The 24539-nt window shown below is 51.0% G+C and overlaps 7 protein-coding genes across 7 annotated transcripts; 3 read left to right on the top strand and 4 right to left on the bottom strand.

Moving 5' to 3' along the window:
- Positions 1-259: 259 nt before the first annotated feature.
- On the top strand, positions 260-1215 carry AtWU_08904 (60S ribosomal protein uL29; the record flags this gene model as incomplete). The annotated part of the gene is made up of 4 exons (XM_035504012.1): positions 260-262; positions 348-487; positions 898-1123; positions 1210-1215. The coding sequence occupies 4 exons, from the start codon at positions 260-262 to the stop codon at positions 1213-1215; spliced, it is 375 nt and encodes a 124-aa protein (XP_035359905.1).
- Positions 1216-1746: 531 nt separating this feature from the next.
- On the bottom strand, positions 1747-4965 carry AtWU_08903 (mediator of RNA polymerase II transcription subunit 16; the record flags this gene model as incomplete). Its single annotated transcript, XM_035504011.1, has 9 exons — positions 1747-2462; positions 2513-2644; positions 2700-2966; positions 3020-3130; positions 3189-3314; positions 3368-3587; positions 3640-4359; positions 4409-4751; positions 4820-4965. The coding sequence occupies 9 exons, from the start codon at positions 4963-4965 to the stop codon at positions 1747-1749; spliced, it is 2781 nt and encodes a 926-aa protein (XP_035359904.1).
- A 2610-nt stretch (positions 4966-7575) lies between these two features.
- Positions 7576-7950, bottom strand: AtWU_08902 (uncharacterized protein; the record flags this gene model as incomplete). Its single annotated transcript, XM_035504010.1, has 1 exon — positions 7576-7950. One exon carries the CDS (start codon positions 7948-7950, stop codon positions 7576-7578), a length of 375 nt encoding a protein of 124 aa, XP_035359903.1.
- Positions 7951-8111: 161 nt separating this feature from the next.
- On the top strand, positions 8112-10041 carry AtWU_08901 (putative SIR2 family histone deacetylase (Hst4); the record flags this gene model as incomplete). The annotated part of the gene is made up of 2 exons (XM_035504009.1): positions 8112-8559; positions 8651-10041. 2 exons carry the CDS (start codon positions 8112-8114, stop codon positions 10039-10041), a joined length of 1839 nt encoding a protein of 612 aa, XP_035359902.1.
- A 510-nt stretch (positions 10042-10551) lies between these two features.
- cbfA (putative CBF/NF-Y family transcription factor) lies at positions 10552-11634 on the bottom strand (the record flags this gene model as incomplete). The annotated part of the gene is made up of 3 exons (XM_035504008.1): positions 10552-11125; positions 11217-11350; positions 11458-11634. The coding sequence occupies 3 exons, from the start codon at positions 11632-11634 to the stop codon at positions 10552-10554; spliced, it is 885 nt and encodes a 294-aa protein (XP_035359901.1).
- Positions 11635-12363: 729 nt separating this feature from the next.
- On the bottom strand, positions 12364-14095 carry AtWU_08899 (putative GTP binding protein; the record flags this gene model as incomplete). The annotated part of the gene is made up of 3 exons (XM_035504007.1): positions 12364-13875; positions 13936-14030; positions 14083-14095. The coding sequence occupies 3 exons, from the start codon at positions 14093-14095 to the stop codon at positions 12364-12366; spliced, it is 1620 nt and encodes a 539-aa protein (XP_035359900.1).
- A 441-nt stretch (positions 14096-14536) lies between these two features.
- On the top strand, positions 14537-15527 carry AtWU_08898 (HAD family hydrolase; the record flags this gene model as incomplete). Its single annotated transcript, XM_035504006.1, has 4 exons — positions 14537-14636; positions 14704-14725; positions 14788-14897; positions 15046-15527. 4 exons carry the CDS (start codon positions 14537-14539, stop codon positions 15525-15527), a joined length of 714 nt encoding a protein of 237 aa, XP_035359899.1.
- Between the last annotated feature and the right edge of the window lie 9012 nt (positions 15528-24539).

Here is a 24539-nt window from a genome sequence, read left to right as displayed (position 1 = left end):
AACCCACTATCGCACGGCCAAGTCAGGGCGGCCGGGGCGGCGGACGGAGGCGGCGTCATCCCGGGGGGCGCGGCAGTACTTACTACTTACTACCCAACTGGGCCACGGCAACCACCAGCCACAATCACGTGCCCGCTTAAGCCGCCGCACACCCAGAAAAAATCAAACCCTAGTCCCACAACGAACATCCCAAATTGACCCGGTCCATCTTCAATCCTCACGTCGACAACCCGTACGATACGACACGAAGCCGCCCACCATGGTATGTTGAATTGCGCCGCATGCTGCTATTTCGCAGTTTTTTGATTTCTGCGTGAAATGCTGACCGGTGTTTTTCTTATTTGAAGTCGTCCAAGGTCAAGGCTGGTCAGCTCTGGGGAAAGAGCAAGGATGACCTCACCAAGCAGCTGGAGGAATTGAAGACCGAGCTGAGCCAGCTCCGTGTCCAGAAGATCGCTGGCGGTGCCTCCTCGAAGACCCACAGAATGTGCGTTTGAATCAATTTTTCCTGCGAACCCCTCATGTGTGTGTGTATGTGTGCGTTGTGTATGCGTGTGTGGTGGGAAGGATATGAGATTTGCACCTGTCGGATTGTGGAATACGGCCGGAGAAAGGGAAACGACAACAAAATTCGACAATCCGAAAGATCAGAAGACGAATACCAGTCAAGGGGAATTTCGACAACCCATGAAACCGACACACCAACAAGAAACGAGGGGCACACACGACCACGAACAACAAGAAAATAAAATCCAAACCGAGAAGAAACTTTCCGACAGGGCGCAAAATTCAACATATCTACTACCACCACCTACATGAAGAAAATGGGCACACATGCGCACAAAAATCAGGAAAGAATGAAGAACAGGGATGCTGATATACCATCTTTTTAAACAGCCACGACGTTCGCAAGTCGATCGCTCGCGTTCTGACCGTCATCAACGCCAACCAGCGCGCTCAGCTCCGCTTGTTCTACAAGAGCAAGAAGTACACTCCTCTTGACCTCCGCCCCAAGCTCACCCGTGCTCTCCGCCGCCGTCTCACCAAGCACGAGGCTACCCTGAAGACCGAGCGCAAGCGCAAGCAGGAGATCCACTTCCCCCAGCGGAAGTACGCTGTTAAGGTACGACCTACCCAACATATCTGACTTTGTTCAGAATCTGCCACGGGGTGAAGTAAAGGGCCGTTAGCTAACTGGTATCTAAACAGGCTTAAATGTTAAAGACGGGGTCGTCTCTGGATCTGGATGGAGTTAACGGGAACGTCGTTTAATGATGACGGGTTGACCTAACCTTGCCGTGAGGGGGGTCGGATTCATCAAAACGGTTTCTTTTGAAAAAAGAAATCGATTATGTATCTTAGAAAAAAAGAAAAGATGCAGATCGATGTTTTTAAATGAAGGCCTTGCTTGACATGACATGAGATAAAAGATTTATGTTATTGGTGTTGTGGTAGTTGCGGAGTAGAATTTTCTGCTTCTACTAAGCTCTAGAGTATATCTTGTACGACGCAACGATTCGTATTGGGTAAATACTGTATAAGGTCGATGGTGGGGTGTCTCAATTTTTGGCCTTCTCACAGATCCAGTCAACGGTGGAGGCAATTGACATCGTAATACTTGTCCATTCGTGTTTGCTTCTATATACGCTATTATACCACACGCCTTAATCATTCTATTCTAACCTTTTGGTATCAATGTAAATTCCCAAAAGCAACTGCTAACGACCGCCAGGGTCGAAGCCCTTTCTACTTCCCCACCTCGTTCAGACCTGACTCGAGAGTCCACATTCCTCCACAAATGCACGATCGCAAATGGCCCAACTTGAATATCATGCGGAACGCAAGGACTGAGCGAGGTGGATATGTCCCCTCAGATACATCGCAGCAGCGGACGCATCGCCGTCGAAGGACTCCCTGGCTGTTCTGTTTCCCAAGCTGGGGTCCATTCGAGCCTTGTGCGATCGTCATCCGGATAGGCGTTTTCTTGATGATATCCACTTCACGTGTGCGCCGATATAACTCCGAGCGTCGGTCGGAACCGAACCCGAGCCACGAGTAGTCGTGCATGTAGATGGCCATGCGGTCGACGTCGGACTTGAGTCCTGGTACCGTTTGTCGAAGGATTGTTGAGACAGCCGCAACGAGGACAGGAGGAATGCGGGCGTTGACGAGTAATTCCTTCTCTGGCCCCGGGCGTTCAGTGTCACCAAAACCGGCTCCATGGTAGGCGTGTCGTACGGCCGAATCGACCGCCGAAAGGAACTTTTCGTATACATCGATTCGTGCAGGCGTGGCATCTAATGCTTGGCAAATTTCTGCGTACTGTAGACGAGAGTCCCCGGCTAGAGATGCGTTCGTATAGCCCGCGTGGATGCCACGCAGACCACGGCAGATAAAGCGCAAGAAAGCACGGGACATGCTTGAGAGGAGAATGATGAGAGCTAGTGAGTTTGTGGTTTTCACTACGGGGAGTTAGTACAGTTGACAATTTTCGGAGTACGATTTGACCAACATTTTTGGCTGAAGGCTTCCTGATCGGCCGAAACACTTTCAAATTCATCGGCGAGGTCGAAAAGCTCGTTTAGTATATAGAGAGAAAAGTCAAGTGCCCATCTGGTGTTTCCGAGCATCATACGCAAGACGTCTATATGAGACATGCTGTTAGCAGCTTCCGTGAAGGTCGATGTGAACTGGCTTACCAGGATCATGTGGCTCTGCCTGAATCCCTTTGTTGTACTGAAAGAAAAATGGGTATAAAATGGCGGCGTGGCGAAGCTGAAGAATCGACCAAGAGACAGAAGAGGCAAAACTTCGTGGTTTGTACTTATTGGCAAATCCCAGAGCAGCTTGTATACTGAGGCACTTGGGAATATAGGGGTGGTTCATCAGCTTTTCTTGCTCGACCGTGAAATTGCAGTTGATGGGCAGTGCGCGGTAAACTTCGTTGATGAACGTGATTTGGGCATCTGGTAGCAAGCGTTAGAATTGATGATCGACGGGGATGAAAGATGGTACGAACCCTGAGAGAGTTGCTGTATTAAAATTAAGAGGATATCGTCTGTGTTGACTTCACTTCCACATCCGCGGCAGAAGGCTAATGTGAGTGATGCAATGGCTGCAGAAAATTTGTCTGCCAAGTTCGAAACCTTATTAGCAGATAGTTGAGCTGGTAGAAAGGAGAAACGCACTTTCATCGTAAAGACCGTTTTCGGCTCCGTAAGAATGCTCCATAACCCTGAGGTGCGTCTGGCCGTCGTTGTCTAGCATGACTGCAGCGCATGCGCTCGGTGAGAAAGAGACGTGTTGACCTTGACCTATCAGAACACGGTCAGTAACATTCCAGGTCGACAATACGAGGCACTACAACCTGAGGCGTCTGGGGCATAGTGAAACCCTGCTTGAGCTAGGCCCGTCACCGTATTCGCATCATCAACACCATTGAACAATGCCATGGTTTTCGGGTCGTAGAAAGACACGGAGCTATCATCGTAAGTGATAGCAACCACATTACCGTACTCGATTTGGTCCACCGATATGACATAGCGGTCAGAGTAGATGTCTTCCAAGCGACGCAGCACAGGTCTAGGCTGTTCAAGGAGTCAGCGCGGTCTGTATGAAGTACTGATATGTTTCACGTACCTTCATCTGAGTACTGTTTCGTTTTGTGGCCATTTCATCAAACTTGGGGTGAAGGGTGAAAGCAGCAGTATCCAATTGCCATCGTACAATTACACTTGCTGGTCCTTGCGGGCCAGGATGATCTGGAGTAGCTTGGGGTGGGGTTGAGAAAACCGCAACAATCCATGGGTTTGCTGTAGTCCCAGCAGCGTTATCGGAGGCCGGGAGGATTATATCCAGGCGACTGAGGCTATAAAGAGGATTTGAGACCGACTGCTGCATCATGTCGGGTTCTTCTCCGTCATTCCGGGGCATCCCAGGCACTGTGCATGACGTTTCCACCTTAGAGTGCGTGAAACGGAAGCTAGGAACTGGGAATTGGGGTGGCGTCTGCTTTGGCTGTTGTGCAGGGTCCCATTGAGGCGGGTTCCAGTTGATCTGCACCCGATAGAAGCGAATTTTTTGGCATATCGAGTAAGTAGCGATAAGAATCCCGTTCTGGGTTGCTACTAGAGCAGCATGTGACAGCAACCGATCTGAGTAGCTCGTGCTCTTCAGATCCACAGAGATGTCATCCCATCTACCGTCCGGATTCTGGTACAAGAGCTTCATTGATCCAGAACGTGTGATGCATAGCAGTGCCGCTTTATTTGCGGGGTGAAACGGACCTATCGGGCGGCGACGGAACGGAGAGTAAGCCCAGCGACCCTGTACTTTGGCTGCTTGATAAAATGCATGCACCTAAGAAGTTTAGCATCGAGAGACAGATGTGGTTCGCAGTTCGACATACGGATCGTTGGGTATTCAGCCACATCATGCCAACAATTTGAGACCCATCGTCGGGAGAAAAAGCCGGCTGTCGAAGGCCGTTAACACTGTTGAGGGCGAAAGGGATGTGATAGACTGAGACACGTCCGGTCACATCGACCACGGCCAGATCGGAGCCAGCTTCGTTCCAACTCAGGTGGGTGAGAGCATGCCCGCCGTGGGCTTCGGTGATTGGCATCAAAGGGGTCTCATCGCTGAGCACCCACTTGCCATCCGACGGTCGACATTGCAGATGGCGGACTTTCACCCTCAAGGAGTCTTGTGAGATGTAAGCAATACATCCCAGTTTAGACCATGCAATCTTCCTTTAAACAGAATTAGCCTACAGATTCAAGAGCTAGAATTCGCGACACCTCAGAAGACAGTAACTTACTGGCAACAGCCAAGCAGTCGCATCTCATCCAGACGCTGGGCAAGGCCTCTGGCAGAAGAAGCCGATGGTGGCAGGCCCAGCTCGAGGGAGGTGGGCTCGCCAAATAGATCGTCAACATTGATACTATCGTCCATCATTAAGGGCATTGTGGGGTGCGAAGCTCTAAATCCAATGGGGGTAGTAAAATGTCTTGGGAGGCCAGTGATCGCAAGACTCAGATATCATAGTTCGATACAATTGAACCTCGGCAGGCAATTGCGCAGGTAAGATGGGCGGGGTGTAGCCACAGAGGGGCACTGAATGATATGCAAAGGGCTTAGTTGATAGCAGACAGAACCCTCATGGCATTCAAACCCCGGATCCAGACGCTACCCTTTGGCCGGGAGGATGATCATGGGCTAAGTTGAATCTCCAAGATGATAGTTTCATTATTCGGGACTAGTGGTCAGGTGGAGCTCTCCGCGCCTCTTAGTCAGCGTCATGTGAGGTCATGTGCTGTCGTAACCAGGACAACCAATCACACCGGCCCCACCCGCCATGGGCGCAACGATATCGGCGAGATCCATTCATCTTTGAACTTCGCTGCTGGAGGGAAGTTCCAGGAGCTGCACGACCACCTTGACCACCTTGTGGCAGTTGCTATTCTAGCACCGGGGGATACTATGTAAAACAAAGGAGTTGTCAATAGGCCAAGTCTGTGCTAGGCGACCGTGCAGATATTCCCTATAGTTCCCGCCAACATACGTCAATCGTGAACCCTATCATGACTACCCCTTGGAACACTAGTACTTGCTTGAGGTCTGTGGTCGGCTTACAACCAAGCGCTTGCTCACTAATGCCAGCTGCGGCTGTACCCTTTCAGATACAATAACCACTGTCTCTTAGTAAATGCGTCATAACTCCGTGAACTGGGGAATCTCCGGAAGTAATAGTCGCAAAAGCCAGCCATCAAGGGCATTGTGAAGAAACATGTTCAAACCAGATACGGAAGGGCATGATACGTGATGGTTTCTTAGTACAGTAATGGATATGAGCTATCTAATGATATCCCATTCCCTAATTCGTGGGCTAAAAGACATGTCATCCGAGGAAAGCGTCTATTACATCGTTCAAGATGGAGAAGAAGACCGTTTAAAGAGCGGGGCTCAACCCGCCTCACTTGTCGAATCATCCACCTTCCCGCAAACAACGTCCGATCATCTCGGACGGATGATATATTGCAAACCAAGCCGAAATTATAGCACCCTCCTCTATAGCAGGGATGTTTTCTGAATTGCAGCCATAGTGCAGTCTTACAGTGGGCTTGCTAGCAACAAGATGAGCGCCTGATCGGACGGAGAAAGAAACACGAGGCCCGGCAGATGATGCGGGAGAACATAACCGACGCGACTCCTCCATAGAGCTCGGGGGCGACTAGCAAATACATCTCATCAATTAAGGCGTATCTACATTAAAGTTCGCTCTTCAGATAGCAGAGAACGCAACTCAACAATAATACAGGTGCGGGGAACGAAAGTCCGTGGAAGATCCGGCATCCTGGAAAACCGGATCATGCCAGTTCTTGCTAGAACAGCGCCGCAATTTCCGACAAATGCCTCAAGCATATTTTTGACTGGTAGCTTCATCCAATACCCCGCGCTGGTTCGTCCGTGGATAATGCTGTGTCCGGTTCGATCACACAGACAGAAGGTGAATATCAATGCCATGGTAAAGGCAGCAGCAATGATTTTAGTATGGGTTCACGATTTATACGATAATTATATCACAGATTCTACTGGCAGATGGTCAGCCCCGCAAGGAGATGACGAGCATACGTAAGGTATCCCCGTGACCCTGGTTGCTGATTATGAAATAAACGCTCAGCCTTCCCAACAATCGTAGCGTTTGACGCGACGGATTCGGAACGATAGTCGGAGGCCGGCTAGTGCGAATGACGGTCGCGAAGTGGGATTCTGATATCTGCAGCCGAGCCCACTCGGGTTATGCTAGGAAATATTCACTAAACAAAAGGGATATCCGACCTCTATGTTCATTCCGCCAGCTCTCCAATGTGTGGGAAAGACATGGTGAGGATTTGCCTCGCACGGGCAAGTATATGTTTGGGCTGTGGTTGGCCGGAGAATTGGGTGAAGCTTCCACGGCCAATGGAAGAAGCTCCCCAGGCCGACAGCCCCCTTTAGCGCGGTACGGGATCGGTAACGAGATTGGCAGCACAAAACCGAATTTGCAGGAGAAAAGAGACGAGGTTAACCCCAAATGCACCCAAAAGCCTGCCCCCACCGGGCTGTCCATACAGGGTTGATACGGGAAAATTCCCAATAGTCACTGCAACCCCGTAACAATGTAATGTAACTGGCAATCAAAGTGTGTGTTAGTAGCATAGCAGTATAGTAGTAGCATGTCCCAAACACTAGTAAATTTAGGTGTAGTAGAGCAATATCATCATTCCCACCGGCATTCATCCCAACTTGATCAACACGCGATCATATCTATCTACCCCTCTTATTTCCAGACACATTCCTCTGAGCATACCACTTCGTTGCCCGAGTTTGTGTTTTTGCTGCAGGTCAACCCTCTCTTCCTCTACCTCAATCTCCCCCCATTTCCCCATTAGCCCTCTTTGATGCAGAGCCTTCATCGACTCTTCCCGAGCGATACCCGTGGGTCAAAATAAACACACTGCAAGCGAGAGGATCTGACCGGCCTGCCGTCGAACCTGCTGCAATACTCCCAAGCAGCAATCAGTCAGTTCCATTCTAGTTGTGCTGGCTTGCTACTAGTAGCCCTTTTCTTTCGCTCTCCCTCTCCGTCCGTTTTCCACTTGACCTCACCACTTGCTGTCCTCGACCCAGACTTGCGCTGTCCCAGTCACGGGGCGGTTCCTTCTGTGCTGCCCATTCCTCCTCTTCTTCATCTGCCTCCATTGTCTTCTTTTCGTCGTTCTTCTTCTTCTTCTTCTTCTTCTTCCTCTTCCACCCAACTCCCTTCTCGCTACTACCTCCGCCCGAAGTCAGGGAGCCAGACGTGAACGACAGGGGAAAACAAAGAAGCAATATCTGTCCGAAATTATCCCCCTTACCGTCATTCCCACTTGTCAATTGATGTTTTCCGTTTCTTTTCCGGTCCTCCATGGTTTTCTCTCGGGACGATATCTAGCTTTGATCCCCCCCAGCTTTCCGTGAACAGCGAGCCCTCCTTGAGTCTTTTCCCTCCCACCCTCGAAATCCAATTTTTCTCCCCCCGATCTCTTTGTGCTCGCTGTTTGCTTCGTCACCGCGACGGCCTGACCTAAATGGCGCCCCGTCGTACTGCCACCACTTCATCTACCACTACCACCTCCACTACCACTACTTTTACACACTCTACCACCAACTCCTCCCGCTCGTCTCCGAAAAGCCTTCTGGCGTCATTAGGCATGGACGATGACTCGGATTGCTCGAGTTTAAGCTCAGCGCCGGCATCACCTCTGGCACCGCCTGGTTTCTATCCGTCGCCGCCCCCGTCGCAGGACGCGGATGAGCCTAGCGCCGCCCGCAGCCAAGACGAGTTGCCGCCCGCCAGGAAGAAGCGTCGGGTCGCCGCCCCCAAAGAACGCCGGACTCAGCATCTCGACCTGTCGGCCACCGCCGGCTTGTCCTACACTGAACAGCAGTCGCAAATTGACTATCTCGTCAAAACAATTCAGCGTCACCGCAAAATTGTCGTCATCGCCGGTGCGGGTATCTCCACCTCCGCAGGAAGTATGCTTTCCCATCCCCACTCCTGATTCTGTCACCACCACGCGACTGTCCGCTCTTGCCTCTTTTCCTCGTATTTTCTAATCTATCATAGTTCCTGATTTCCGCTCGACCGACGGTCTCTTCAAAACTCTGCAGAAGAAACACAACCTCAAAGCATCGGGCAAGCTCTTGTTCGATGCAGCCGTCTACCAGGATGAGGCGTTGACCGCCTCCTTCCAGGACATGGTACGGTCGCTGTCTGAGGAAGCAGCCAAGACCTCTCCCACAGCTTTCCACCACATGCTGGCGCGACTGGGCCAGGAGAACCGTCTCACACGTCTCTACACACAAAACATCGATGGCATTGAGACCTCAATGCCTCCGTTGGCCACGCAGATCCCGTTGAACGTCAAAGCGCCCTGGCCACGTACCATCCAATTGCATGGCAGTCTTGACAAGATGGTTTGCCAGAAATGTCGACATCTGAGTGACTTCGATGCGGGCTTATTTGACCGTCCCGATGCCCCCGAATGCCCGGAGTGCTGCCGTAACAATCAGTTCCGTATGGAAACCGGCCAACGTAGCCATGGTATCGGCAAGATGAGACCTCGCATTGTTCTGTACAACGAGCACAACCCGGACGAGGAGGCCATCACGTCCGTCATGAATGCTGACATTCGTTCCCGCCCGGACGCCCTAATTGTGGTCGGTACGAGTCTGAAAATTCCCGGAGTGCGTCGCCTGGTAAAGAGTCTTTGCTCCGTCATCCGGAGTCGCCGTAACGGAGTGACCATGTGGATCAACAATGAGTACCCCACCGGCAAGGAATTTGAGGACTGCTGGGATCTAATGGTCAAGGGCGACTGTGAGGAAGTTGCGCGACTGGCCAATCTGAAGCGGTGGGATGCACAGGACGACGTGTTTGATGAGTGCAATTCTTCGGAAGTGGAACGAGTGAAGAAGGAACAAGGCGAGGTGTCGGTGGTTGTCACCCCCAGCAAGAAACGACCCACTCCGACAGGCTTCCTTACTCCATCGTCGAGTTATGAGGATGAATCCAAACCTTTGGCGAAGAAAGGTCGCCCGAACCCCGCCAGCAACGGACGGAGCATTACAGATGTGCTGCAGGCGGCCAAGACAGACGGGCCAAAGAAGGCTGCTCCGAAGAAAGCGGCTCCGAAGAAGGCTGCGCCTAAAGGACGACCAAAGAAGGCCGAGCCAGCGAAGAACTCCAAGATCAACAATTTCGGAAGGGTCACCAAGGCTCAGAAAGCCGCCACAAGTGACAAGTCGACCAAGCTGGACAAGGACGACACCAAGGCGATGCATCCGTTGGCTCCGGGCGCTGCTCGCAACAACGGACCGAATCAGACGTTCCCCAAAATGGTGGGCAAGGGTGCCTCTACTCCTCCACCAAGCGGTCGGTGGCGACAGAACGAGACCATTTCTCCTGACTCTATTCCCCGAGGAATGAATCTGTTACTGAACGAGCCGACCGCATGACTCAGCTCGGGTCTGCGTCAGCGCGTCTTCCCGTCTTCTTTTCTTCTTTTTCTTCTCCTTTATTATTATTTTACATTTAAGGCCTTCCTGGGGAGTCTTTTCAATTTCAGTTAATGGCGATACCAATGATAGACTATGGGATATGGCGTTTAGGTGGGATAATGAAGATGTCAATTGGGCTCACCTCACTGCTTCAAGCAGCAGCTATATAGCTGGTTGGAGTCCCTTGGGTACTCTTCTGATTTGTGGCGTCAACTGCACCAATGATTGTACAACATAGGCAAGCCCTTGTGGGCGTTGTGAGTGCGGAGTTCAAGGAGTCCCCACGTGGTGAATATAATGAGCAGCTGGTTGTGATGAAGTTGAATTGGGTATCAACACATTGTACATTGGATATGGAGTAGAAGTGATATCATGCAACAATCCATTTCGTTGCCGCATAACCATCAGCCGTAAACAGAGACAAGACATATACCATACCATACACACATAATCATCATGAAACACAATCTAACCCAGTCCCAAATCCCCTCGCAACTGACTCCCCGGCCCATCCTCATCCTCACTGTCCGACTCATCCCCCTCCACATCCGGATTCATCGGCCGTTTCGCCCGATCCAAATCCTCCACGCGATCAATATCATTCTCTTCATCATCATCCTCATCATCCTTATGCTCTTCTTCCTCGTCGTCCTCTTCTTCCTCTTCCTCCTCCTCTTCCTCTTCATCATCCTGCTCCTGTTCCTGCTCATGCTCCTCCTGCGTCTCGTCCCCATCCCCTTCCTCTTCCTCCCCACCACCACCAATACCATTCTTCTTCTCCTCCGCCCGCTTCACCCTCTTCACCCCTCTATCCCCATCTTCCTCTTCATCCTCAGCATCCCCACCCTTCCCCACTCCCTCCGCCGCAGCAGCAGTAGTACTGTTATCCCCCTTCTTCGCCCTCCTCTTCCCCGCCTTCAACTCCGTAAACGCCTCCAACTCCTGCTCCAATCGTGTGCGGAACCCTTCGAACTCTAGTTCCGAAATGGCGCTGAAGACGTCTGATGGTGCGACGGTTCGTTTGAGGGTTGCTTCGTTGGCACTATACACAGCCCCAATGTCAATATATTTTCCTCCTGGATGCAGAAAGATCTAAAGAGATGAATAGGAAAGGTAGGAGGGGGAAAACATACTGCGACGACAAATACGACACAAACACCGTCGCGGCCTTCTGAATCGCCAATACCGCATCCTTCTGTATGGATGTATTCGGAGGAAGAACGGATTTTGCTAGTCGGAGGGTGAGAGAGCGGGGGAGGAGGTAGTCCTATTATCACAATTTCCCATCAGTATATATTAGTTATATCATGCGTTTTATATATATATAGGTTTGAATTTGAAAGAGGGAGGAATGGAAGGGATGGATATACACACCTCAATACTCACACCCCCCTCCGCCCGGGCCTTAAGTTGTTGTTCTGTCGCTTCGACCATCTGTCCTGTTGATTCGGGGAGGTGGACGATATCTGAGGGGGATTGAGAGTGTATTTGGGATTGTTCTGCTGCGCCGTCGTCGCCGGGCGTGCTGCTGCTGGTTGATTTTCGGGGCATGGTGGTGCCTTTCTTTCTTTCTTTCCTTCCCTTTTGTGTTTCTTTCTGTATTTCTGGTTTCTTTAATTGGTGGTCGTTAATCGTGTGGGTGAAGCAAAAATGTAAAATGGAAGGGGTATCGTGGTGAGTGATTGATTGATGTTGGTTCGTTAAAAAATTCCTTGCGCAGAAATGGATTGTGACGCGACAGTAACGCGGAGGAGCGGCGCGTGTGGATCGGAGGGAATCTTTGGGGGTGATTATCGTATCGTATCGCTTCGGGTGGGTGGTGGTGATAAGGTTTCTTTTCTGCAACTACTAACTTCGTATGTTGGGTAGGTAGTGTGATGGGTTATTTCGGATTTGGTGATTGTTTTATGTTGTTGGTTATTTGGATGTGTTTCATTGATTGTTTATATATTATTACTTTAGTTGAGATGAAGAGGTTGAAGTGGTGAGTTGTGTTAGGTGTGAGGTGCCATCCAATTATATATTTTGATCTGGATATTCTACACTGCTCAATGTTGGAATTGAGCCTGGTCAACCACTATAGTACTAGTATCATCATACTGCTGATGACTACCGTACTATTTGAATTACTACATATACATATTTGCTAATAATTCAATGCTAATTGCTTTGGCATTACTGCTATAATTGACATACTAACTTGGTCCGGTATATGTTCATCGCAATTGACACTATCTACCTTTTAAGAACCATAACGCCTGGTATCCATGAGAAAAACATCTATTCGGCCATCTCATCATCCTCCCCATTGCCCCACAATCCCTCAATCTTGAACTCTGCCGCCCATTCCGTCACAATCTGCTTCGTATCCACACCCTCGGCCGGCGCCGCCGCGCCCTCTGCCGTAGTCACTACCGGCAGCACAGGGGCGTTAACCCAGCCCTGGATGCGTCCATCACGCCAGTCATTAATCACCGTCATGGCGGCAGCCTCGATGTTGGGCACACCACCCTTGCCGAGACGACCACGCTTGCGGGCCACATGGACCAGGAAGTCGTGCGTCTGGTCGCCACCGGTCGGGATGAGCGGGGGGATGTTGTAGAGTTGCAGCAGCTTGGAGATGAGGTCGTCCGATGTCGACAAGCGCTTGAGCAGCAACGACACGGCGGGAACGGGGTCCTCAATCTGCTTGGGGGGAACAGCGTTCAGGAGGATCAGACGCGCGTGCTCCTCCTGCTTCTTCTTCTTCTTGCTGGCCTTGTCGCTCGAGTTGGGGAAGACAATACCGGGGGAGTCGATCAGCTTGAGCTTGCTGTCCAGCTTCACGGACCGCAGGCTGGTGGTCACACCGGCCTCGGCGCCCGTGGGGCAAGCGTTGCTGGAACCCTTGTTCAGACGGGCCGTCAGGGCGTTGATGACGGACGACTTGCCGACGTTGGGGTAACCGATCACACCGACGGAGATGGACCGCTTCATCTGCTTGTTGTGTGCGTACGACTTGAGCGCGCGGAAGAGCGTCTCGGAGGTGCCCTTGACGGTCAGCTGCTTGTGGTCGAAGCTGTGAGCGTTGCCCGAGCCGTTGGAGGCCTTGAGAGGCAACGTGGGGAAGTAGCGGCGCAGATGGATCAGCCAGTTCTTGAGAACCGGAGGGGGAACCAGATCGATCTTGTTGAGGATCAGGATCAATCGCTTGTTGCCTCCGTCCGCGGACATGATCTCGCGCTCCACCTCCTTGGACCGAGTGCCCTCGGGATCACGGGCATCCAGAACGTACAACACCACATCGGCGTTGTCAATAACCTGCTTGAAAACCTTGTCGAAGGCCCGTCGCGAGCTCTCCTTCGAAGTGCTCTGGGTGATCGGGGCGGAGACGTCCAGAGTGGCACCGCCTTCTTCGTCTTGGTCCATCTCGTCCATATCCTCGTCGTCGGAGTCGTCCTCATCCATCTCATCGTCTTCATCATCGGAGTGCTCCTCCTCGTACTCGGCAGCTCTGGCACGGGCGGAAGCAAGCAGCGCCGCCATGGGGTTCGAGGAGTCACCGACATCCTCGTCCATATCGTCGTCGATCAGATCGTCCTCATCAATCATGACATTGGCATCAACAGGATCCTCCTCAGCGCCACCCTCCTTCTGAGCCTGGCGACGAGCGCGGGCCTCATCGCGGATGCGCTGTTGTTCCTCCGCCCTCAAGCGTCTCTTCTCTTCGATCTCGTGGAGGATCTTGTCCTTGTGCGGGAACAGGTTGGGGATACCGGGGTCCTTCTTGATCTTGGAGCGCCACTCGGGGTTCTATAAGCAGCATTAGTATGAGCAGTGACTATGCAGCAACATGCAAGAGGAGTGGTGTACCTTCTTTGCAAGCTTTCTCTGCTTGCGTTGCTTGGCCGCGGAGGCCTTTTCAATCTTGTGTCGTAGGCGGACGGGAACCCGCTTGGAGTTTTTGCCTGAAGGAAGGGTTAGCAGAGGACAATGGCGATACTAATGAAGCGAACATACCTAGCTTGACCATCTTGCCTAATAACCCCTAAACCGTCTCTGAGCAAAAAGGCGATCCAAAGCACAGAGACTCACTCTGATCCGCCCGAACAATTTTGTGCCGCCAAGAAGATTTCGGCGGCAAGGCGCTAAGATAACCGGCACAATGAAACACCGATCTCCGGTAATACCGGCATACTTTCTTACTACAGACTATGGATATCCGGCGCTGCCATTCGTTCGTTCCTTTGGACTGACTCTCTCTCACGACTTACCAACTCATTCACTCCTTCTGCCTGAAGCCTGAAACCCACCTTTTCTTTTCCCTTTTGTCCCTCCTTTTGCTGACTGGCGGTGCTGACTGTGTCCACTCCTTACATCTGTTTACTCACATCCTTTGAGTTGTCCTCCATTCCTTCTACCCCCACCTTGTGTTGGCCCTGGATTTTTCTGTCCTACTTCCCCCGCCATTATCATGTCTAGACCATCCGGCTCCTTCTCTGCCCCTCCGCAAGTCCACACTTTTGACGGACTACTCTCCGACTTTGACGGCACTATCGTCGACTCAACCGATGGTCAGTCCCCCCTCCTCATTCCCACATACCCCTCTTTTGTAACCATGCACTGACATCTGATCTTTAGCGATTGTGAAACACTGGCACAAGTTCGTCCCCACCACTTCCCTCCGTGTAACCAAACGCCATCCGTCCTAATCATCACTTGCAGAATCGGTGCGGAGTTGGGCGTTGACCCCAAGACCATTTTGGCCACTTCCCACGGCCGCCGAAGCATCGACACGATCCAGTTGTACGACCCGAAGAAGGCCAATTGGGAGTGTAAGTGTATTCCTTTGGACACTCTGCAGTTCGATTGAGAAACTCCAACCTGAAACCACCACCATCACCACCACCACCACTCTCCCTTATCGTCCATCTACCACATACAGCATACAGCAGACTGACCAGTTGCTTTCTCAACCGCCAGATGTCAGCTACATCGAAGGTCGCATCCCGAAGGAATACGGGTCGGACGCCGTCGAGATTCCCGGGGCGCGGTATTTCATGTCAGCGTTGGACGACGCCGGCGCTCGCTGGGGCGTGGTGACCTCTGGAACGCGTGCGCTGGTGGACGGCTGGCTGGGCGTGCTGAACCTCGCCCACCCCAAGGTCTTGGTGGTGGCGGAAGATGTCGAGCTGGGCAAGCCTGACCCCCGGTGCTATCTGCTTGGTCGGACGCGCCTGGGTCTGGAGCATTCCTCGTCTCTGGTAGTTCTGGAGGATGCGCCGTCGGGCATCAGGGCTGGTAAGGCGGCCGGGTTCAAAGTCATTGCGCTCACGACGACCCACACGCTTGCGCAGCTCCAAGAAGCCGGTGCCGACTGGATCGTCGAGGATCTGAGAAGCATCAGCATCAAGGGCGTGGTCGATGGCCAGATGCAGTTGGAAATCCGGAACGCCTTCCAATAAAGGGGATTCACTTTGAACTTTGAACTCCAGGTGGAGGAGGTTTCTGGAAACCCGACAACGAAAGCTTGGATCCAATAGATTGCGGGCATCTTATCCTTTTTACCTTTTGGATTTATCCATGCTCTTCTTTATCCACTTCCTTGATTTCGATTGACATTTAGCCTGATTTTTGGATCTCTTTATTGTGTGCGGGTCACAGTATCGGGGTCCAGTCTACTACGAAGATTCTTAGACAGAACCCTCGATTGTACATAGACAGATACCTACCTACTTGACTTACCTTGAGTAAGTCAAGTTACTATTAGATAGACCAGCGAAGAATCGTTTTCCTACATACATACATACATACCTACCTAGTAGTCTCTACCCACCAACAACAAACAACGCAACTAGTCGATCTCATAGTAAATTACTAACTACTGTACGTACCCCAAATATGACACATCTCATATCATCCACCATCACCAGAGCGACCCAAACAAACCCCCCAACGTTTTTTCCACCCTTCGCTTGCCTTCCTTGTCCTTCAATACCGTTCCACTCGTTTCTAAGTATTCTTTTTACCTTGCATGCCACTAACTAACGTACGTACGTACGTCCCTTGACTACTGCCCTTCTCTCTCCTCATATAACCCAACGCAGAAATTGCAGATAACCCCAAAGATTTTGAAATCATTACGGTGGGGGTTGGGTGTGATGTGATCTAGATCGAACTGATTCTACTTGGAGGATTTCTGTATCGGTCTAAGATAAGCATGGTAGGTTGATGGGTTGCTCATATGTAGTACTAGATTTGGGAGGTGGTTTTTGTATGTGGATGATCGTAGTAATGTATGGATAGATGGGGCTTGGGGAGAAGGTGCGTGTGTTTTGCTTTAATATAATTACATACTTTGTTCCTACTATACTTTAGTCTACTACTTGGTGGTTATTGTGGAAAGCGATAATGGAGATTGATTCATGGGTTCATTTGGGTAGTGTTATTTGACTACAACTCTTTACCTGAGGTCAAGTACGTATATAGTACAGTATTAGAAGGAAGTTAAGTAACTGATCTGTATAATCGATTGACTAACTACGTCAATGGAGTTTATTGACGGTTTAAAGTGGTGAGGGACGCAGCGGTGATGGTGATATCCATTGTTACTGGTAGTTTGGTCTTAGGTTTCAGAGGTAGTAAGTGTCTGTCTATCTAGAGTGAGTGGTAAGTACTGGATGTGGGTAGTAGGCATCTCTATTCTCCTACAGTACGGGTTAGGATATGTAAGTGGTATACGGAGTAGTGACAGTGAAAGCTGTATGTCTCACACCGGAAATCTTAAAGAGTATTCCGTGCCGTGTTGACTGCTTGCTTGCCTGTCTGTGATGTGATGGACTATCTTCTTACTCACCAGACCCTTACCTTAGCTTAGCTCGAGACAGAGTATACAGTAGAGCTTGTCGTCTGTCTTGTGGAACATGGAGCTTAGTGCTGCTGCTGCTGCTGCTGCTGCTGCTGCTGCTGCTTGTCTGCAGGTTAGTACATAGCACATAGCGTAGCGCCAATGTCCCCCATTCCCCAAAGAGAGGGAATATAAGTAGATCATGTACTCCGTAAGTAAGCAGGATACTCTCCGTGCGTCTGTCTAACTCCCAAGGAGACATGATAGACTAGTGTCGGGTCGTAAGTAGTTTCGTACAGTAGACAGGTTAGTAAGTAGTAAGTGCTGGGGGAAGAAGCTGTACCTACAGTAAGCACAGTGCAGGCAAGCAGACAGACCCTCCGAAAAGTAAAAGAGGGAAGCTCCATGCTAGATAGTTAGCTAGCGGTGAAGCAGCAGCAGATCATTGAGTCCGCTTTGCTTTTTGGTAGGTAGGTACTAAGCAAGACTAGGTAGACTAATCAAGGACCCGAAAGTAGGAAGTGGCAAGAGAGCTTGCTTCAGCTCAGCTCAGATCAGCTCCGATGGAGAAACAATCCGGGGAGGACTCCGTATGGAGCACCCCAGCCAGCCCTTTTTTCGACGGGCGAATAATAGACTGGTTGACTACTGTAAGTACGCAACTATACCAAGTATACTGTATGTATGCATGTCGGTGACAACAGCCCTAGGAACAGACAAGACCGTCAGTGCATTTCCACACCGGCGAAAGTCAACTTAGCTCAAGACCGCTTCTCTGGTACTCGCTCGCCCTGTCGTGACAGATCTCATCCGCTGAGGCATTTTCGGAAAGCCGAGCGCAATATATCAGAAGATTAAGTTAAACGGCTGCGCGCGGTGGGTTGCTGGTCACCGACCTGGATTGCTCTCACCGACAAGTTTCGAGTGTTTCTTTCCTCCCGAACCGATTGGGGTTGCTGGAAGTAGGTCTGTCTCTTCTCGCTTTCTTTTTCTTATTTTATTTTATTTTTTCTTTTTTACTTCCGGGATTCTGGGTCCCGTCGCGCGGGACGGAGGAATAGGTAAGTAGGCAGACAAGCCAGTAGTACCTGAGTAGGTAACGCGAAGTGGCCATAGCAGAGCTGGGACTTATTGCATAGTGGCTGCTGCAATGGTTATACTTAGGAACCTCCCGAACATTACGACTGCACCCAAGTCTTCTGGGAATACGTAGGTGGCCGAAACACACGGTCCAAAAGATGATCTGAGAGAGAAATGTGTGTGAGAGGATGAGACGTGGCGAAACAACACGAAACAAACGGATTGTGCCAAAAGGACGGAATCCCCTATGTGCATACATCCTGTACAGTAGTAGGGGCCACCCAGCGGCGGCTGCCCGTTCGGAGGACACGAGCCAGCAGCACAATTGCAGATTCCAGGGGGAAGGGAACGAAAAAGAAAACTTGCAATAGTGGCGGGAATCGGTTGCACATCGCAGACCCGAAGAGGATCGCCTCGTTGAGAGAAGGGGGCGATCAGATTCTGGAAAAGAGATGGGTCGACTTGTTGACGGCGAACTTCGATCGGCGCGATCCCTGCTGCTTCGGCGCCGGAGATCGAGTTGAGCTCGTCCATGGCCCAGCGAGGTGCATCTGGCCCATCCTCCCTCCCTCAAGCTGCGTCTGACGCCCTATGCAAGGGATGATGTAGGCCTGCCGGGAGTGTGCTGTGATGGAGGAGGTGGAGTCACATCTTTCCTTCTTTTCTTCTTTCTTTTTTACGCTTTTCCCCCTTCTTGCCATTTTGGTTGGAAAGAGGAGTCTTTGGTTTGTGGTGCTTATGGGTATTACACTGTATCACTAGTCAATGAGAAGCAGAGTGATTATCAGACGGCGAGAGAAGGGAAGTGGATCGGCCAGTCAACTGAAGCCCACTCGTGACGAGAATCATTCACCGTTGCTGCAGCTCAGGCAACAACGATGTGATCTCTTGTACAGCAACCCAACTCGTCACACTCCGTCAGCCCTGGTTCGAACCTGGGAACCTGGAACACGATGACGGGGTCGTCAGGGAAGTTAGCCGCCCTGAGCGTTGAGCACGGTGGCACAATCACGGAGTTAAACAAGATTAGGATAGAAAATAGGCAGGCAGATCGAAGTGCCGTGTGGCGGCTTCGCTGAGAGCCTATCGATCGAAGAGGCTATTGTTATGCCATGACAAATCGCGGTGAAGCATTTTGGGTTCCATCACCCAGAGGCAGTCATCTTGAGTCAAGTCTGCAAGTCCTGGTGCTGACAGTCACGCTATTCGGAGAACGCCTAAAGACAGGCCGGTGATACTCACTAGCAGGAAGATCGTCTGGGCCTGAGGCCCTCACTAGTCCGGTGATCTACATGTGGCTGACGCTCGAAAACGCACCGCCACAGATTCAGCTCTGTGGCGTTGAGTGTCGCAGCTGAACGTCGCGTTCAACACGGCGTGGCCGGAGTAAGCTAGTTAGTGATGAGGCAGAAGGCACTACTACGGAGGGGGAAAAGGAAAGCCATGGCAATCGACGCCCAGATAGGCCCACATATCCACATATGCATGGCCATGCTGGGTTCCAATCGCACTAAATTCGAGCCAGTGCATGGAAAGTTGGAGTGGGCAATACAATCTCATCCCCCTCTCTCCCCTGTTAGTAATGGTACGATCATGGCGGGTGGTGATTGTCACACTAGACAGTATCCCGGCCAGATGTGACAAGCGGAGGGTAGCTGCCACGGAATGATCAGACCCAGGGGGATGGGCAGATGGAGTTCGGATGGTGTGTAAGCAGGGAAGTTTTTCCTTACGGACAGGCGACCGGCCGTCAATAGGGGAGGATCCCCCAGTGCCAAGTCAACCTTATACCCAGACAGGGGATCCCATGCTATTGAGGATCGGGGCCCCGGTCCAGCAACTCGGCTCCCACTGGCCAGCCTGATCAGCATCTAAGTATACTTCAGGTTAGGATATTCAGTGAGGCTTCCAGTTTCAGGGGAGGATTGGGGGTCGGGGGGGTCATCACTGACTTCCATTTTCAGAGTGTACTATCTCATCCACCCACCCATCCACCCATCCTCCACTCAGGTATCACAGACCATCACTCCCATGCACCGAGGATCATCGGGGATTTTTCTTGCTTTTTCTCCCTCTTCTTTTCCTTTCGCTCGCTTCCTTCCCATGTATTTGCTTGTTTTCCCTTCCAGGGTCCAATATTTGAGACCTCTATCATTCGGGCGACAACGGCCCTCTGTGAGATCCCATCAGCCTATGAGGATCGCGGTGGAAGCGATCCGTGCGGGTGGTGGTGGGAGTGGTGGTGGATCCTCACAGGGAGCCAGCTCAGACTAGGCAGAATAGTCAGATCCTCATTCTTGTTCTGAGAAGAGATCCATGTTGCACGCCCAGGACTGTTCTCAAGCTCTGAGACGTGAGTCCACGCCGGGATACGCCTGTGCTGATTGGTCTGAGCTTGTTTGAGGGGTTGTCAGGTTACGCGACATGAACCCTTCTGTTGCAGGACCATTGCTGTTGGATGGACAGCTTGTGGCAAGGTGTTCCCAGTACGATGTGCTTAAGCTGTTTTTAAGGTGCTGCATACATACACGTGAACCCGAGAGACCCGGTGCGTTTTCGTGGTTGGTTGGAGAGGAAATCCCGGTTACCCTGGCACCTGGATGGAGTACTCGCCCTTCAATCATGATGAACTCCATATTTCGTAGTTCAGCATTGACGGCCCAGTATAATTACTCCGTGTGCGGAGTGTGTCGAGATAGTTAGTAGTTAGTAGTATGTACTTTAGCACCGCTCGAAACTCGGTATGGGAAATACCCCATTGTTTTGGCCCCTCTCCCGCGCCCCCCTATCTATCTGGTTCCACTTGGGCCTCAGATAACTACTAAGTACTTACTCCTCCCACTATCAACTACTTCGTATCATTCCCCACGGGTTGTAGTCAGATGATACTTCTCTGGAACGCAGTGTGTGTCGTAGTCAGGCTATGGGCCCCGCCAGACTGGAGCACTCTTCTTGGGGACATCCCTGGCCAGCATCATCGTCCGACTGTGGACGGACTGGGGCCAGGTGCATGGCGGTCGCGAGAACGAAGGAAATAGGCTCACAGACGAACCCAAAGATTATACCCATGCATGCGTGCATGCATATGTATTTCGGCTCAACAGTTCTCGTTGCCCATCGAGACCTGTGGGAAGCGCATATGAAAGCGTCAGACCAGATCCCCCCTAACATGACATTAATGACCCCCGGTCCTTCTGCTGCTGCATGAGAGCAGATTGCAGATCACTGCTGCGTCATCTCGTGACTTGGGGGGCGAGCGAGTGAGCGAGTGAGCCTGTGTCTGTGACCACAATCATGATTAGCGTCGATTATGGCCTGGTTTGACAGAAGCCAGAAATTCAAACGGACGAATGGCGGATTTCGCAGAAAGTTCTCACGCGTGTAGGGCGCTCAGAGTGGGGAGAAAGAGAGGGGGGAAGGAAGGGAGTCCTATCATCGGATCCCGAGAGCATTGGAAGAAAAAGGAAAGGTGAGAGATGTTCGACAATCGACAGATCCCTGAGGCGGATCGACGAGGATCTGTCGACTATTGGTTTTGGTGGGTCTTTGGCTGAGCTGCTGCCACGCTTTTGCAGCCGGCGCGGTCTGTTCTCTCATTCTCCCTCTCTCTCTTCACGTCCTTCCCGATGGCTCTTTCTTTTTTTTGTGTTTCCTTCGCTTTTTAATTTATTAATTTAATTTTTATTCACTGAAGTAAAGGAATTATCAGAGAAAGAAAATATTTACCTATTGGCGAATAGCAAGTCCGTGAGTTCCCAAGGACCTTGCGGGAAAAGCATGACAGGCATTTTTTGCAGAGATCCGTGCCAATTGAGTTACTGGGACGGTGTCCATTCATACGGGAATTAAAGGCCAATGCATCTGGTACGTCCGGTATGGGGGCTATTATGGGGGAAGAAGGTGTGGGAAAGGCGAAGTCAAGGCATAAATCGACTGAGTAAGTTACTGACTTTACTGACTTTCTTTCGGCTGGCCGGAGCTCCTTCCCCGCTTCACCTCTCTTTGTTCTGGCATACCCTAAGGAGAGCAAAGTACCAATTGTGATGGTCGGATGCGTCGATTGCCATGGCAGTCTGTGGGGGGTGGATAAGAGGGTCTCTCAGTCTCAGGACTCAGAAGGGAGTACTTTGATCACGTCATGGCCTCATGAACCCCAGTTCTGTCTGATGTGCCATGCTACTCCGTACATTGATGAACTGCGTGGTTTATCCTATCCCCTTATCTCACTGGGCGGGCCACTGGAGCATCACGAAGCCGTCCCGTGGGAGTGGTGAAGAGTCGTTGGAACCGTCGGGTAAGAAGAACGGACTATCAATCGGAAGCTGGGGATCTTCGGACCGCTGGCGCTAACCGGATCCAGAATATGTACGGTGAATCTTAATCCGTTGGTCGGCGTCCACAACTCCGAATGGCCATTGGATGCTTTCTCTCACTCTCTCCCCATCCAGCACCCCGTGATCGCAGACTGGCCCAGTAGGATGTGGCCATGCGATCCCCCGGCCTGCCACCAGAAGGCGTGAGACATGGATAGGCCAAGTGGGCGGTGGGCTCAGCGATCCATCTCATGGCTCACTTTCTCACGCCGCCTTTCAAACGAACTTGCCCCACTGATGGCGTGGTCCCCGACCGCCGTGATCGGGGAGTCAAAAGGTCATGGGTGAAGAAGGAGAGATTCTAGCGCAAGCTTTCCTCAGTCGGGAAAGACGTGATGTTGCAGAGCTTAGATACTCCGTCCGCGTGGGAGAACCCGCTCTCTTGGGGCCCCCTCCACCCCCAAGGAAAAGTAAATAAAATATAATGAAAGAGATGTGAACAACAATCTACTATTGCCGACGGCGTGTCTTGGTGGCCACGCTCGGGGCCATTGAGTTGCCCGGATCTGCCCAGAAGGAACCTTCCCCCTGGGAAGAGCTAAAATCGGCTTTGGATGCTTTGGTGGCGCTAATGCAGGAACTGACGAAAGTCCGTAGGAGCAGGGACCGGGTTCAACTCAACTCGCAGCTAATTCCCAGCTTTGTTCGGAATCATGGTTCATGGGGGGGGAAAGTATGTGAGACTGTCAACCAAGTTGTCACTGGAGCTTAATTGCTGCCGTTTAAGCCATTGCCGGGGTTCAGGTATGGTTTGTGTGGGAAATAGCAAGCGCTGGCATTTGGGATGAACGACGAGGGCTTTGTGCGGATGAGAGGGGGGTGGCTTATCCACTTCAACCAATGGGAGGCCACGCATCTCTAGTCTTTACTCTGCTACTAGACTACTAAGTACTTACTCCTCAGTCTGACTCTCACTTACTAAGAATTGTGGTCCCTCAGGGCACCCTTGGTACATACGGTGGACCAAAACTTTGATAATGATTGCCGAGCATGATTAAGGAGTATACATCCCTCCTGAGGGAAAGTAAATAAAATTATGATTTTGCAGGTCAAAGCTGCAGGAAGAGAGGAAAAGAAAAAATGACCATCACATTAGAACTGTGAAGAGAAAAGCAGAAGAACAAAAATGGAAAACCTAAATAAATTAAATCGAAAAAAAAATGGGGTAAATCGAGGTGACGAAATTGTTTCCACCATTTAGCAGCAGACGAACGAAAAAAGCGAACTTTTGGATTTTACTGTACAGCAGTACCACCGTGACGGGTCTGACGATAATAAGGGAAAAAAGCAACTGAGCTCACTCTGAGGTACAGCATGCGTTGCGGACCCGTCGGACCTACATATGATCCTATGGAGTACATACAGGCATAAGCATGTTCTTTTCACAGTGACGCCAGAGGAGAAGAAACAGTCACCGCCGCCACCGCACTACTTTTTTTTTTTTTTTTTTTTTTCCCATTTTATTTTTGAAGTAAGCGCGCGCGCCTCTTAGTTACACCCTCCCCTCATTGCTTGTGGAAGGCGGCGGGACTGAGAAGATCCTGGCTCTGTTTCCAGTTGGTACGATTAAGATAAGGTGTGGCATATAACAAGTAGCTAAAACTTCGTATAATCCTTTGAAACATCAATGACATCTATCTACTACCCCCTCTCCGTCTTGTTCCAAGACCACTAGCCACACAGTATTTCAGTTTGTGGTTTTTTTTAGGAGAGGACGATAGTTAGTTAGCTTCCCAAGATAGTAGTACGTACTCAAGAGTCCGCCGAGAGTGTGAGAGCCCAGGCCGCCACCCCCTAGAACCGCTCGGGCGGAAGCACCAGGAAACCCACTCCGTCGGCCAATGTTTTTGGGTGGTCGATGCCTTGGGTGTTTAATACCGTACCTGGTAACGGTTTGGTTCCCCGAGACGGGTCTAGTACTGAATGGGTAGGTAGCTACTAGTTTGGGTAGTATGTTTTCTGCTGCGAGCTTTTCTCAAGTGACGAGGGGAAATAGAGTGTGAATTTGCAGAGAGGGGTTTTTGCAGGGGAAAGAGGAGAAAGCGGAAGAGATAAAATAATGAAAAAGGAAATAAAATAAAAAGAGTGACAAGCAGAAAGTGACAGTCTAGAGGAACAACCCGAAATAGCCAATCCGAGATGTGCTGTAGCCGAGAAGCCAGAAGGGAGGGTTGTGT

This window comes from Aspergillus tubingensis (genome assembly GCF_013340325.1).
Source record: "Aspergillus tubingensis WU-2223L DNA, scaffold_9, whole genome shotgun sequence".
Lineage (NCBI taxonomy): Eukaryota > Fungi > Ascomycota > Eurotiomycetes > Eurotiales > Aspergillaceae > Aspergillus > Aspergillus tubingensis.
The sequence above is the reverse complement of the archived record's forward strand: the minus strand, read 5'-3'. Positions and strand labels throughout refer to the sequence as shown.